At 44.2% G+C, this 16,928-nt stretch overlaps 1 protein-coding gene across 1 annotated transcript in view; it reads right to left on the bottom strand.

Moving 5' to 3' along the window:
• Positions 1-13,852, bottom strand: part of PPA1 (inorganic pyrophosphatase 1) — a 282,780-nt gene extending 268,928 nt beyond the window's left edge. The window contains exon 1 of the mRNA XM_086922264.1: positions 13,691-13,852. Coding sequence (XP_086778390.1) covers positions 13,691-13,751 — 61 coding nt within the window. The 5' untranslated portion in view covers positions 13,752-13,852. The remainder of the gene's footprint in view (positions 1-13,690) is intronic.
• Between the last annotated feature and the right edge of the window lie 3,076 nt (positions 13,853-16,928).

Raw genomic sequence — 16,928 nt, 5'->3', positions numbered from 1 at the left:
TATTAGACAGAACATCACCCACTCATACAACTGGGCACATATATACCTCCTACTAGTCTATAATGAGGCTCCCAAACAACCATTACCAAACTATTCACTTAACAGCACACACTAGACAAACTAAAACCGTGTCATATGTTTATGACACAGTTGGCTATCATCAAACCAACACAGTATGCTAAATACACCACCTAAAATCAATGTGCAGAGCAGCAAAGCCATGTTACCCTGCAAAGCATTGCAACTTCAAAATCACATTCTTCTTGCCAGGCCAATATACATCTTAGATACATATAGAACAAGTAAGTTTCGACATACAACATCCTTAACCATACAAGTCATCAACGCTATATAGCAGGCTAACTATGAGAGTCTAAAGAACAGTCTGATCTGGCCAGAAATCAATACCCATTCACCAAAGATGAACAAAATAAAAAGGTAGTCTTTAGGCACGTGCATCCATGTACAGGAGGTCACTACAAACATTTAACATTAGACTTTTTTTTCCATATGCACCCTTATTGTACAGGACACCAGCAATCCCAAAAAATGCCATCAATAAAAAAGCACAGAACGCTATGGTAACAAGCACTGGCATAGCCAATAGGTCTAGTCTTAGGCACCTTGTAAGTGTTCGCCATGTAGCACATTTTCTGGGGTGCTACAACAACAATTTTTAAAAGGCAATTTCTACGAGTTTAGACCGTAAAAGAGAAATAACGAGAAAGCTTGAGCACATTTGTTATTATATTGTCGTAAATCATTGTGGCTATTCATTCGAAACAATTGAACGGTGAAGTGGATTGGTTTTACTTAGATAAGTTTCATTAAATTCAGGATCTGCGCACTACTGCTACCCAGCCACCATCCCCATGTTATGTGTTACCTCCTCTGCCAGTGCTGACCTTTTTGTCAATTGCAAAAACAACAGTTGATGGACAGAATGCACAACAATGCCATACATTCACCCCAGTACAGAGATCTGGGCCTAAATCCATCGTTTTTTGCTCACCATGCCATTCCAGTTTTAACCCAGCCATATGCAAATCAGTCTTGACCCTGTGCCTCATGGGAACAGTCCAGCCCAAACTGCCAAGCCAGGTCCTCCCTGGACTGGAAACAAGCATCCTAGGACCGGTTTCGGGGTTTCGCCCCTCTTCAGCCAGGATAGCTTGATTCTAGTGGCATGGAGAGCACGGGACTCACGTCTGAGCATACTCGTCCCACTCGGGGTGACCGATTCAAAAACAGTTGATGGACAGAATGCTTAACAATGTCATACATTCACCCCAGTACAGAGATTTGGGCCTAAATCCATCGTTTTTTGCTTACCATGCCATTCCACTTTGAACCCAGCCATATGCAAATCAGTCTTGACCCTGTGCCTCATGGGAACAGTCCAGCCCGAACTGCCAGGCCAGATCCTCCCTGGGCTGGAAAGAAGCATCCTAGGACCGGTTTCGGCAAGCAAGGATAGCTGGACTCCAGGCATTGTTCTGCATTCTGTCCATCAACTGTTGTTTTTGCATTTGTCACGCCGATTGGGACAGGTATTCTCAGACGCGAGTCCTGTGTTCTACATTCTGTCCATCATTTTTTCCTTTTGACTTTTTTGTTAAAGCACGCAAAGTTTGAGCCCACATTTACAATCTATATAGCAAAACTAAGGGCCATGATTGTAGTGCAATTGGCTAAAAATAAAACAGCAAAAAAACAGGGCTGGTTGGTGAGGTTACCCACAGTATGGGGCTAGTGTATACCTATGCCAGTTTGTGTGTTACATAACTACTACCTTTCCCATGCAGTGCGAGGGCAATTTGCACACTTGCTGCAGATGCTATCCAAAGCTGTGTGTAGGAGAGTGCATGCACTCTACTCCGTGTTCTGTCTGAGGGAAGCTTCCACAGTGAAAATGATGACTGTAGTGCACATGCAAAGACTGGCACCTGATTTTCCAGCAGCACCCAAAGCCAATTGTACATTGTACATATCTGCATACAGCAGTGGAAGGTGGAGCAGACTCACCTGCATTAACTGGCCGGTCTGCTCACATCATGAATGACAGTGAGACGGGTTGGTGTTCTGTGTGCACTTCCAAATTATGTTATCCCTCACTCCTATGACATCAAGTCCCTTCCAAGGCACTTGAAGGGAAGGCCGACGCCCTCTTGCAGGGGCAATTAAAAGCACTGCTGACTGATTTAAAGCAAGTGCTGCCTAAGTGTAAGATGAGTATCCTCCCCTGGAAGAATACTTGTGGGGCACAACCCCAACGATCCACACTATTAAACTAAGCTGCAGCATTCGAAAACAAAACGGCTGGCGCCATTTATATGGAAAGCATTAATTGTGCGTTCCAAAGGAGTACCGGACATTTTAAATGCTGATCTCGAGGGGAGAGGTGAGAGCGCTTTGTGTATTTGCAGGAGGCTCAACCCCTCTGTGGGTTGATATGCAACTGGTGTTTGTTTAACACGTTCCATACAGAGATGACAGTCTTTACAGCCACAATACCTGGCAATGGCCATTCATCCTTTAAGCAGGCTACATTGTGAGACCTTGAGTGTTCTGCAAGCTTTTGAAGCATGGGCAGTTGTAAATGGACTACTGAAATGTGCTTTGTTATATTAGAGAGTCTACCCTTGCCCACAGGATGTTGCTTAGCACTGGGGCTGAGGCATGTGCTTTAAGAGCCCAGAGCATCTCTCCACACTGCGCCGAAAACTCTAAAATACAAAAAAATGTTAAAAGCGACCAAGGAAGGACGGCAGCAATACTGGAAGGGAGAGGGTGAGAGCACTGTCGGCCCACCTGCTCCGCTGCTCCGCTGTAAGGTCGGTGCAGGCTGGAGCCCGCTAGCTAATTGGAAGAGATGGGGAGGCAGAGCAGAAAGAGTGGGATGGAGGGGCGGGGACAAGTTGTTCTCTGCGAAGGCTGGAGCCAGCCCACAGCCAGGTCAGCAGTGAGCCCACAGAGCTGGAGAGCCATGAGACACTGGATAGTCCCTGTTTCAGTGGACCAATGGAGGAGTGAATGCCCCAGTGAGCCTCACATTCCTGAGACCTTGTGATTAGTTCTGTGTCACCGCCGCTACTCAACAGCTGTGATTTCGATACTTGAACACGTTTTTAAAGGATTAGACTACACCAATTACTATAAACTACAAATGTAGCCTTCTTAGGGTCATTCAACATATGATTTTACAGTGCTGAAGATGGTCTAGCACTATATAGACCGAAATGTCAACATTTATGCCTATTTCATCTGTGCATTCTTTCACTGGGGTGGATTCGATCCTTATCTGGGGAGGCGATTTCAACCATAATTTGTGCCAACACTTCCAGAGCGGATGTGGTGATTACGCTGAAGATGAAACTGAGTTCCAACCACATTTTGCCCACCACAATGGGGGCGATGTGTTCAACGAGATGAAGGCCACACCTAACCTGGGTTTTGCAAACTTGCTTTGTCTACCCCCAGTGGAATTTAGCCCAACTTTTGTGGGAAGAGGTCACAGTACCTTGATCGATTTTATAACAATTTCTAATTCCTATGCAACTTGGTTTGCAGATTTTGCAACCAACATCATAGGAATTAGTGACCATTTCCCGCTTAGACTTAGAATCTCACTCCCTAATGGAAAAGATTGCTCATTGGTGGAAAGGCTGGCTTGGACCTCTCGCTGCACATTGGCTAGTCAAAATGGTTACACTTGGAGATGGACACAATGCAATCCTGAGGTAATTAACTCAAAAATCATTGAGCGAGCTATAATACCCATTACTAAATGCTTGCAGGATGAGAGCTCTTATCTGGATATACTAGACTTCTTTGCTGAGATAACTAGGATAATACAAGCAAACCTCCAGCGACCAACAAGCAAAAAGAATCACAGTGATATTAGGTGGTTTGACGTGTCCTGCACAAAGACTAACTCACAACTGTTAAAAGCACTGCATAAAACTCCAAGAAACTAGGCAGATATAATAAGGTGCAGGAAGGAGTATAATCTAGCAAGGAAGGCACGTAAACAAAAAATTTTAAATTAAGCATGGGTGAACCTACACGAAGCCTAACAAAAAAGGGACAGTTCTTTGTTTTGGGCTGCAGTTCGAGCACCATTTTTTAACCCAGGAGACAGAGGAAAAAATTGAAGTGGCAATACCTGAAAAGTCCTGGATTACCTTTTTCTCAGAAGTCTATAATCCGGGAGTGGCGAACAATATTGTGGACACCAGAGCATCAACAGGGGGGGGGGGGGGGGGGGGGGGAGTCAGGATAGTTTTGCCCCCTTGTCCTTATTTATCACTGTCAAAGAAATCAGAGGCTATAAATCAAAGCAAGGGAGGCAAAGCGCCGGGAGCGGATGGCATTCCGATCGATCTGTTCAAGTTTAAGAACGAGCTATGGTCCCCGCTCCTTGTACGTGTGCTTGAGGCCAGTTGCAATTTGGGTTTCATCGACATATGGTCAGACTCAAAAATTATCCCTATCTTCAAAAAGGGTGACCAAAATAATCCTTCCTGCTATCGCCCCATATCGTTCCTGGACTCTTATGAAAATAACTGGAAGAGTAATTTTGAATAGACTGCAGCAATGGGCTGAAAGCAGAAATCCTGTCACCTGTTCAATACGGATTCAGGGAAGGTCGGGGCACAGTCGAACAAGTCCTTAACTTCTCATTACTCCAAGGAAAATATACCCAGGCAAAGGATGGTAAAATGTATGCTGTATTAGCAGATCTAAGTGCAGCCTTTGACTGCGTTAACCACAGTCATTTATGGAAGATCCTTGGGGAGATGAAGGCGGACGAGGCCCTAATTTCCTTCCTTTGGCAGCTTTATGTGGGTGCAAGGGCAAAAGTCAGATTTGGCACTAATGGCGAGTGCACCAAGCCTTTCTATGTCCGGCGGGGTGTCAGACAAGGATGCGTTCTCGCCCCTTTTCTTTTTAATTTATACACAAATGATCTAGAGAAAGAGCTGAAGGTAAAGGTGCGGGATTCCCCCCAGGTCAAACATAATCAAATTGTTTCTCTCCAGTATGCCGATGATGCTGTGGTCATGGGTAGAACTCAAAGAGGACTACAAATGGCCCTAAATACATACATGAACTTCATGGACATTAGGGGGTTGAAACTTAACGTAAAAAAGACATTTGTAAGGAACTGTGGCAGACGCAAGAATGGAGAGTGTCGTCTGTTTGCAGGGAAAGAGAAGATCGCCCCCACCAAAACGTTATCCTACCTGGGCATTGTTTTAGATGACACAGGTACATGGGTCCCTGCAATTAGATCTACGTCTTTGATGTTCAAAGAGCAACATCGGCCCTGATAATATTCTCCAAAAAAATGGGGAAAAGACCGGCAGACATTCTACTGAAAATCTATGAAGCAAAGTGTATTAGTACAGCAGTTTATGGGGCTGGAGTTTGGGGAATAGCCGATTCAACACTCATGCAGAAGATAGAAAATGCATTTTTAAAATTCATTCTGGCTGTTCTCCAAAGTACACCTAATTTTGACTGTCACACAGAGCTGGGCATTCGGTACATTAGTGACCTTATTAGCATGCAACCGCTATTGCTGTGGCACAGAGTATGGACCTCATCCGATCTTGGCCTGAATAGGGATATTATTATTGATTGTATGAGCCTAGATTGGACAACTAGAATCCCCTGGTTGACTTATATCTAAGTTTGCTAACGATTTAAGGAGACCTGAGTTTTATCACACACCTGAATCACAGTGTAACATTACCAGGAAGGACTTGAAGCTGCTTTGCTGGAACCATTTGGAAACTTGAAGGGCTGGTGTAGAGCTGGTTAAGAAATCTGTGTCTCATCATCAACTCATGCTAGTGACATACTCTATTCAACCTAATTTAAAATTGGTGTTTAAATGGTTTTGATTTACATTTATTGACAAGGTTTAGGTTTAATATCTTTTTTTGCCTAATAACTTTCCCAAATACGAATAATTGGGATAGGAAGCTATGCAGTTGTCCGTGTGACAACACGTCAGTTCACTCAAATCTGCATGCTACCTTTTTTTGTAAGTTTTATGTTCAAGAAAGGTGGAGGTGGATCAAACCACTTTAAAAAAAGCATGGAACATTGAGACCATGCAGGCCGGCCCTACTGTTTCTTTTATCACTCAATGATGTATACACTGTGGCTGTAATTACAGGTTTTTTAAAAAGTGTACTAAAAAAAACGGAAAAGCTTAAATATTCTCTACATTTAATAGTTCTTTTTAATCTTTTTTAATGTATTATATGAATTATTGTATGTATCAAATTGAATCTGTCGCTTTTATGATTTTATGTATTTTTAAAATCGAATAAAGCTTTCATTCATTCACTCAAGGATTTGTTTTCTGTATAAACAGTCACAATTTTCCTTTTGTACATATTATTTAGACTCAGTGACCGCATTAGTGACAATGAAACAACTGTAGCAACAAAAAAAAATCTCTAAATAAATATACACATATACACACACACACATATATATCTATATATACGCACACACACACACACACATATACACAATGTTGTACTCTTTTTGCAATATAAATTTATGTTTTAAGAAGCATACATCTGTTTGAAGTTTTTTTTGCAGATCTGTTCACGTTGAAATAAGTCATTCAGATTTGGAAATAACTTTCTGTAAGCTACTGTATAGAGCTTACCACTGATGATTGATAAAAACATGAAAATAAGTAGAGAAAAGAATCCCTTGTAGGCACGTTTACACGTTACTTACTCAAGCCTCTAAGGGTCTAGTGGGTTTCCAACTTTTCCCTTTCCTAGAGGAGATACAGCATGCCTCGCAGGGCAGCGCATGTGCGCTGCTAGGCTTGATCGAAAAAGGGCACCTACACTAACAGTGATACAGTGCTATACAAATGGCAGATGTGCATTATAAAATGCTCCTGAAATTCTGATGCGAACACCATCCGGGCACAATCATCAAAATGGCTGTGGTATGATGAAAATGTATGAATTAAGAGCATTAAACTAGCAGTCATTTCTTGTACTGATTAATGGAATAACTTAAAAGCATGCCTTCTTAAGCGATCTATCAAACTCTTGGAAAGCGCTCAAAGTACTGCCAGCTGTCATGTTGCCTGGTTGACGGAAAAGCCTAGTGCAGGCAGAAGCCAATGAAGATGCTAAAGAAAGGCCACTATCTGATTACTTGTAACCGGTTTGTGCTTTAAAGTGTTAGACCACACCATGGTGCAAGTCAAAACTGTATCTGATGATCTGCAATGTAGAGTATATGAATCAGCCATCAAAAGCAGACTGAGATTAAAGAAAAGTCTCCCTTCAACAGAACTGAAGAATGATTCTCTAACTTACGTTTGTAAATACAACTAGTGCCTGGCTCCCGCTGTTGTGTCAAGCTCTCAACACTTGTGTTTATTATATCAGCACCTTGACAGCCGGTGTTATACCAGGGCCATGGGAATTAGCAAAGGAGATGAGCAAATTATGAAACAAGAAAGGACACAAAATGAGGCATAGTGCAGTGTAACTTGAACTTGTCATTTTCATTTTCATTTCAAAAATCTTTATTTCGATCACAGATCATAAAAGATACATAACAATATATATACACAGTTAAAAACGTATTAAACATGAGTGATCCGATAGTTAAAATGTATAAAAAGTGAGGGGTACGATGGATGCGCTATAAACTTTCAGAGGGTCTTTTATACAAGTCTTTTCATCACTCTGCTTTGGGTAAACCACAAGGAGGTTAAAAATTTCGAAAGGGCAAAGACTACAGTGGGAGAGAGGTCTGTCTTTAAAACTCTATAAGCAGGTTGAAAAGATCTGAAGCCCAAGTTCCTGAGTAACGGGACTAGCCAGTATTTCCTGCTCCTCTCATAGCCCTGGCAGAAGAAAACAGCGTGAACATCATCCTCCTTCGGATGGGCGCACACTGGGCAAGTTGCTACGGTGGAGCGGGGTGACCAAGACGCTGTAAATGATGTCATTTTCACGTATAATAATATAAAAGGAATCCGAAATGGTATGCAAAGTACAATGATTAGGAATGAGAAGTTTACTTATTCACAAGATCCTACCGCAAATGTTATTCATCACTAATGATTTTGTCTTTGCTACAAACTTATGAACAATATTTAACCCGTCCCGCCTTAACTTCACAAGTAAAATAATGTTGGTTAAAAGATGTATGCACATGCAGTTTTTGCGTCTGTGTGTACATTGCTCGTCATAAATTGTGTCTTCTATTTTGAGCACTTCAGTTATGTTTTATGTTCTTTAGTTTTATGCTTACTTTATGTACAAACTTGTGCAATTAGGAGCACCCATTTCCATTAAGGAACAGCCCTGGAGAACGGTATTGTACATTACATGTTCATAACAATCATTTCACTAGGAACCACTGAGAAACTCAAGGCACAATTTCTTAAAAAGAAGTTAAATGTTTATGATTTTCTCAGTACTGAGAACCTCCTCTTGGAATAACTGCTGCCCTGAAAACAGCGTGTTCAAAAGAACAGCAATTTACGCAACTTTACAACAAAGTGACAAAAAAGTAGTTATTTTTAAATGTAATGTAATTATTTTAAAAGTGTTCACGATGCAGACAAATCCTGTTACCCAGCCCCTCAATGGGACACAGCAATATTGGCAGGTAACAGTTCCACCTCATTAGTACCAGTGTAACACCTGACTGCAATAATCTACAAAAGTAACGGTTAACTGGACACCTTTCAAAGTGCCTGACTTGAACTGCACCACAAGTGGCATTTTTCATTTATTAACTTTTGATCTTTTTGCTCTAGAAAGTATGTTTTTTTATTACATACATCTGCAAATCATGCAGAAGATAGTGGAACATGTGGCACGCAAGCTAAACTCAGAACCAATACAAAATACTACAGCCACTTAATTTCAGTGGCACTAGGTGTAGACCAGTTTTTAAATTTATTAAATTACTTGATCGGGTAATGCTCAGGCCAAGCTGAGAAAAAAAAATGTGGTGAATTCTGCATTTGAAACTGGACAACAATCAGAGCACACTTATGAACCCTAATATTACCCCCCTGGCCCCTTAACACTCATACATTCCCTGTTCCCTGAAATTAGCTCCCTGGCACCCAAAAACCCATACCCGCCCTGAACACTAAAATTCCCCCCCCCCCAGGCACCCCAAAACCCATACCCACCCTGACCCTTAAAATTATCCCTGCCCCCCCCAAAACTCATATCCGCCTTGAACCCTAACATTACCCCTGGCACCCAAAAACTCATATCCACCTTGAACCCTAACATTTCCCCTGGCACCCCAAAACCCATACCCACCTTGGACCCTAAAATTATCCCTGCCACCCCTCAACCCATACCCACCCTGATCCCTAAAATGACCCCACTAGCATCCCAAAAGCTGAACGCTACGGGGCAGATGTTCAAGCCCCTTGCGCCACTTTTAACATGGGAAAGGTTAAGCAAAAGTGGCCCAAGGGGTTTGTAAATCTGCCCCTACAAGCTTACACTACATATGCATATTCGAAGGGGACTGTCCTCCTTGACGTTTCCATGCATGCAAGTCTAAAACACCGTAACCTAGATACGCAGCCAGTAGGTAATGCTGTAGAATGCATTAAAGTTACTGGAACTTACTTAAAAACTGCTGCCTGCTCTTCTGATACTATTCAGTGGAGTCAGGCTGATCAGCAGCACTGTCGTCCTGGCATCCAGCCCCTCTGCTTCTGTCGGTGCCCTTGGATGCAAAAAGAGACAGATCCATGGCCCTGTTCACTATTTATCTGGTGAGCAGCGCCATGGATGTGTATTCCTTACAAGTGCACAGACAGCAGGGTGAAAGGGATGGCAGTGCATGTGACACTTATCCTTTGTAAAGTGATTCCTGCTAGAGTCATAGCCCAGGGTGTGCTGTCTGTGCACTTGTATGGAATGCACATCTATACAAGTGCAGAGACAGCAAACCCTGGGCTATGATGCCAGCAGAAGTTCCTATACAAAAGAAAAGTGTCACCTGCACTGCCATTCCTTTCCCCCTGCTGTACACATCTTCCCACTCCCAGACCATGAGGAGGCAGCTAGAAGTGGTGATTTGTCATTCTGAGGGGTGTGAATGTTATAAGAATGTGTCGGCCTGTCTGAGACAGCTTCCTGGCACAGCACACACAGCCGCACAGAGTACTTCACACAGGTCTTTAAAAGACCATTTACTTGGCAATGAGGCTTTGTTGTGTTTTCACCTCTACTTAGAGCCCCTGCATCTCCACTCTGCACATAGCTTTGGCTGGATGAATTAGTACCGCCCTCCAGAAATTTGAGGGAGACGAGTTGACATGAGGTTTAAAAGAGTGGTGAACGAGGGATTGAAGACTCAGAGTGGTGACCATGATGGGGCAGACATTTAATGCAGTTTCCTTTTTAAATGGGTTTATTGTACAAATCTAATTTGACAGACTCACAGACAGCAAATTCTGCTGCCTTTCCATGGCGTATGAAAGTTTTTTTCTGGAAGTTGGGTCGACTAGCTGATCGGGTTCTTTTCTTCCTTCATGTGGTGTGAGAATGGGTTGCAGGGCGCCTGCACTTGTCTGTCATTGGTAGCCCCTGCTTCCATCTGAACGCCGCCACCGCTGCGTGCACTGCATCCCCAAACGTGATGCAGTGCACGCAACGAAATTAGATTTATTTATATGTTCACTTACCTGTAAAGCTCCGTAATCCATAGATTACTACCCCCCCTGCCACTCCCCCTCCTGACGTCACCACCCGGCAACTACTGCCACTACAGACCGCGGCTGCATCCATGTCCATATTCATCCATTTACAAACCTATACATCACGTTACCTTCCATCCATAATTTCACTCATCCATCCCTCAATCCACCCTTTTACTCATCCATCATCCATCCATCCTTACATCTTACCCATCCATACACTCATCCATCCACTCTTCCACCCATTCATTAACTCATCCAGCCATTCAGTCATCCATTTACCCACCCCCTTCCTCTTTCAATTTCCCTTTCACTTAGCCATCCATCCTTCCATCCACCCACCCATCCAGCTACTCATCCACTCATGAACCCATCCATTGAACCTATCATTCATCCATCCTTTCACTCATCCATCCACCCTTTCACTCATCTATCCATCCTTTTGTCCATCTACCCGCCCTTTCACTCACTCATCCAGCCTTACATCCACCCTTTCACTCATCCTTCCATCCATTCATTCACCCCTTTCACTTATCAATTCAGCAACCCACCCTTTCACTTATCAATTCATCAATCCATCCATCCATTCCCTGGCCCGTCACCCACCCTTTCACTCATTCATCCATCATTTCACTCATCTATCCAGCCATCCATTCACCCATCCCTTCACTTACTCACTCACCTTTTCACATTAATTACGAGACCCATCAAGAACTCCACCTTCGCTGTAGTTGCTATAGCAAGCGATGTGCTGGAGCAGGGTTCACTATGCCCTGCACATAGGCAATCTGAAAAAGTGGAAGGCATGAGTCATGCATGTTGCACAGTGCCTTGACGTGGGGCGACTGACATGGTGTTTCCAGAGCTTTAAGTGGGATGAAAAAACTAGGGGGGTCTCCCCAAAAAGGTGTTTGATGTAATAAAATGCGTGGCTTAAAACACGAGCTAAAAATCTGTGCTGAATATAATGTGCCGCCCAACTGGTATTTTTGTTGCTTCTGTCATTGCATCCAGATATATAATACAAGTAACGTTACACTTCGAACAAGTAACGACCTACAACAAGACAGAACTATTGGCTTTGTCTATGGTTGTTAGTTGCATAAAATAAAAAAAGCAGCAACCATGGCTGCTATACTATAACTATAATTATTTCCTTTCAACTTATTTCACCACCTTCCTTTGGCTAACTGGATTCTCACCTAGCAGCAGCATGGGCTTTTTTGCACTTCCATGTGACAGAATGCCCTGCCCTGGACTGAGGATGTAGGAGGCCACCACATGCTGTGCCAGCCCAGACTGACCCATTGTCAATCTGTATGTGGCAATCAGTCCAACACAGAATGATAATGGGCAGGGTGGGGCTGCTCTTGTGCTCAGAGGAGTGTGAGCCCCATCAGGGAGCTGAGGCCTTTTGCAGGGGAACAGCTCTGTTCCCTGCAATGCCTTAAATTTCGGACAAAAGGTGATGTCCTGCCCAAGGACGAGCCCCGGCGTCAGGCCTCCCTCAGGGAGGAATTTGTGCACATGGGCTGAGCACATGGGCGTGCGCAAGAGGGGGGGGGGCAAGGCGGATGCGCCCCTCCTTGCCCCCCCTGCGGATGCCCATGATTGGGATCCTCCTGCATAAAAACCAAGTGTGTGTGGATTGTCTCTGCGTTCGTTGTCTTGTGAATGAAGGTGAATCCAGTTATTTGAGAGGGAGGTTTGATAAAAGTGAATTAAGGGCAAACCATTTCATGAGGGTGATGAAGATTTGCGAAGAGGGTGACCCTACCGCAATCTTACAGTGCAGTGCTTCCCAAACTTTTTACAACCATAAGCCAATTTTTTGAACATATAAAAACCTTTTGCGACCAACCTAGCTTTAATGGACAAGAGAGGGCGATTTTTTATGGAACAAAAGTATTGTGGGAACGACCACTGTTATTTATAAATACCACCTTTTCCATTAAAATGGCCACAAAATTATCACAAACAGTTTTACTGATAAAACTATATTGCATACAATGTGTTGAAATCAGGTTTCAGTGAATATTTATCATTTGTGCATCATCAAGTAACATATCTGAATCTGTTTAGAATAGATCCTATTAAAAATCTTTTGTTTACACCACACTTCCAAATTACAAAACATTGCTCCCTTTTAACTTTCATAACTGCTGAATGCGTACAATTCATTTATAGGTATTTTAATGTGGTTGTGGGTTGAAGAAAATTACATTGCTTTCAAACTGCCTGTACCCCAGCAAGAATGTCACATAATCCACTTTATTTTCTCCGACTGCAAAATGAAAGGAGTTTGTGGATACCAACCTCCCTGTTGAAAAAATAAGCAGCAATTTGTCAGAAGACATAGCCTTAAATTGACTTTGTTTGCCTTTATAGCGCAGCAAATGTGACAAGATGAATACAGAATTTTGATACATCAGTATTTCTTGCTTGGGTTTTTGCGACCCACCAAAATTGGATAGAGCCTCACGGTTTGGGAAACACTGAAAGGGCGAGTCACGCGAGTGAATGGCAAAAGTACTGTAAAGTGGATGGCCAGAAAGAGGGGCAATTAAGGTTTTACGTGTGGTCCAGCCTAGTACATTAGTGGGTCTCTTCCGAGCAAGGGAATGGAGAAACGGACAAGAACCCATGAAGGCTCCGACATAATGAGGTGTACGGCTGGCACAGTTTTCCTCTGGAGCAGAAGAATAAGTGAAACACGGCACGTGCAGCTCATAGAAGGAGTGTTGTGGTACGGCGATGGCGTTATGAGAGCTGGCTGAATAAACAAATGAGGGCATGTGGAGCTCAGTCAAAGTATGAAAGTCTGTGTAGCCTTGTAGGACTGTGGGACAAGCGAATGAATGAATGGACGTGGCAATGTGCAGGGTGGCAGGTATGAAGCCGGGTATAATCTCTGGCCCCAGATTCCCTCTCCCGCATGCTCGCTCGCGCACTCACTGAAAAAGATGCGGTACTCCAGGCTGTTGGCGTCCCCGCGCGCCTCGGTTGTGTAGCTCATGGTGCCGGCAGACTGTGGGGCTCACCTACTCACACGGCGCGGTTAAAAGCGAAAGGAGACGAGGACCAAACCGAGCAGCAAAAGAACTGAAGGGGAGGGGCATGGCAGGAAGGCCTCTCAAGGGGCGAGACCTATAATGGGACTGGGGAGGGGCCCGAGAGGGACAGAGGCTACTGGGGTTGACGCCCAGGGAGGCGCGGCCTATGTAAAGCCGCGCCTCGGGATTTAGGCCAACCCTCTGTGAACTGTGAGGCTCCGTAGCTGTATCAAGCCGATGACACATTGGTGACGGGTGGAGTAGGGGGTACCGACTGCGCATGTGCGCGCCTGCCTCGTACGAACACTCTTTCGGGACGAGTCAAGGTTTTCTTTAGTCATGCCAGTCTGCACAAGGTTACATCAGATCAGTGACTTGCTTCTAATCTGGACTGACTCCCGCACCTCCCTTAGCTCACCATAATCATCTACAACTTAACTCCGTCAGCCTGTTAGTTGTGGAGGGGATGTTAATTAAAGTGCTGGGGAGGGGATGTTAATTAAAGTGCCTTTATCAAATCCACTGTGCCTCCCACTCAGCCTAAGACCATTATGTCTGCGACATAACCAAGGAGGTAATTTCATTAAAATGCCTGGTACAGAAGTTGCATCACATACCCGTTGACATAAGTGACATTACAGGAAGTGTTGTCATTCAAGCCTGAATCGTACCAGGAAGTGGCATTAACCTTTAACCCTGATGACATCACAAATCACATATTCCATAATACGTGCATTATATTAATGTAACACACAATACAGATAAATGTCTTTTTTTAAATATCTTTATTTTAATTATAGTGCTGGCATGATATGCTGGGGAACATTTATTTTTTCTGTTTGTCTTAAACATGAAAAATTCAATCAATCAAGCTAGATTTCGAAAGTATGAATAATCACCCATGAGGGTATCCAGGCGCTGAGGCTTTAACACGTTGCGTGCGCGCGTCGGCCAACGGCTATTGCGAGCACTACCTCGGTAGTGCTGCGCATGTCTGTTGGCTGACGCAGCCCCACCAACTCAATAAAACTCCTGCACCGTAGCGTAATTCGCGCAGCGGTTAAGGAGTGAAGCAGCTGCGGAGGGTTCAGTTGAACAGCTAGGTCTGGAGTGCCTTCTGGAATTCTAGGAGAGAGGTGGAGGTCTGGAGGTGAAGGGGGAGGTTGCATACATGCCAAACCATCCCGATTCAGGCAGGAGACTACCGATTTCAACCCTAGTCTACCTCCTCCTGATTGATGCATGCAAAAACCTGATTCTTTGGCAGGACCGGAGGCTTCAGATTATGCTTTTTCAATTTCTTTACTGACTCACAGCAGCCAATGAAAATAAAGTAACATTTGTAAAAAAACGTCATTTCCCATGAGTGTTTGAACCACGCCCTCTCAAACAACCAATAGTAACACAATACAGTATACAAAACAGCGAGGCACCATCTTGGCTTCCACTTTCTTTGCTGCTCCACAGTGAAGATAAGTGCCTCACTATTTTGTGCTTTATATCCTGTGTACTTCTTATAATGCTTTCTGAATATTTAATGCCTAGTGATGCCGTAAATGCATGCTTTATGTTTTATAGGAGTTAGCGATTTCCGTCGCGCTGTGCGCAAACTCTCCCCTTTGTGCAGTTTATTTTCAGCGCATGTTGTGCTGTATCAGCCCGTCTTTTTTATTAATTTCCCTTAGTGTTTCCCGACTGCTAGCGTTCCCGCTGTCTGTTTCAGCATTATCCGCCTTCGGCGCGCTCCTGGGGATTGACTTCCCCCACCCCCCCCCGGGAGCGATATGCATGCCAGATCCCGATCGAGAACCCTGCGTGCGTCTCGGGAACCTGCACACGTTAGTGCACGCGTGCGGACCCGATCGTATGAACTGGGTGTGGCACCTCTCCTGGGCTGAATCAGGGAACACCACGCAGCAGGCAGAAAGTGGAGCCGGTGCCGGGCCGTGTTAAAGGTAGCGTTTTTGGTGATTTACACTTGGAGTGAGGTGCCGGGTTTTTAGGAACCCGGTGGTGCCAGGGGAACACACCCAAAGATCTCTGAGTTCTCCCTGTTCCGGACCACAGAAACACAGAGTCTTCTAGGTGAAGTCAGAGATCGAGTTTTATTGGCTGCAACCAAGTAACAAGTGTCCTAGAAGTACAACAGCACGGGTCGTAGATTCTCAGGAGACTGTTCGTTTTTACAGAACTAGCTTTCTCCTTTTATACAAAAATAACAGCTGCAGGCAAGAATTCCTTAGTTTACAATATGGTCATATACATATTTCCACAATAAAGCGAAAAGCAAAGTCATGACGGCCAACCCACATTTTAGATGTCCAGTATGTGATAGATGACCCAGCTCGGTCCAGAAATACCATCAGATATCGACGAAACCCCAATAAAATCGGGCACCTCCTCATCGTAAAACCGGCCATAACCAAGAAACATGGACAGGTGTATGTGTGTGGATAACATGGTTTGTATGTAGTGAATGGTTTATGGCATGTTGTGCCTTGATGCTATCTTACTCGGCCACTGGGCGAGGGACTGCCCGAACAGGTTTGGCTGGAGGCAGTGGAGTCAGCTCGGCTAGGTCATGGGGAAGTCAGTTAAGGTGGACGTGTCCTTTCAGATCAAACTCGGCCTTAATCAATTGACTATATGAGGGCAAGCCACAAGATGGATGCCGTTCACAAAATGGAGTCTGAGAGTTCGGGACGGAAACCACGATTTAAAGGTGATAGCATCACTCAATCACGACGCAAACGCATAGGGATAATGTCCTAATCATTACCGGTCTGTAGATACCAAATTCATCATGGTACGATGATATTTTGTGACACGAGCGTTGGGCCTCTGAACCATAATAGAGCAGGGTCCAGAATTTCAGAACCACAGACCCTCCTTTTGCCCTCATATTAGGCAATAACTCATGCTAATCTGAGTCCAAATCTGTATTCATGAAGTCATGGAGATGCTGCTGTAGCATCATCCTGTTACTCAATTCGTCCCTTGACACAGGCTTCCCAACACATGATGTAGCACAGAGGCCACATATTGCAGGAGCGCACTGTACAAACAGGCAGAACAGGAACAGAATGGCTAAGATCATCCCAACGAATATCAGTGTTTTCCATCCCCAGGCAGATATCAAT

Source organism: Lissotriton vulgaris, chromosome 5 (assembly GCF_964263255.1).
Source record: "Lissotriton vulgaris chromosome 5, aLisVul1.2, whole genome shotgun sequence".
NCBI lineage: Eukaryota > Metazoa > Chordata > Amphibia > Caudata > Salamandridae > Lissotriton > Lissotriton vulgaris.
The sequence above is the reverse complement of the archived record's forward strand: the minus strand, read 5'-3'. Positions and strand labels throughout refer to the sequence as shown.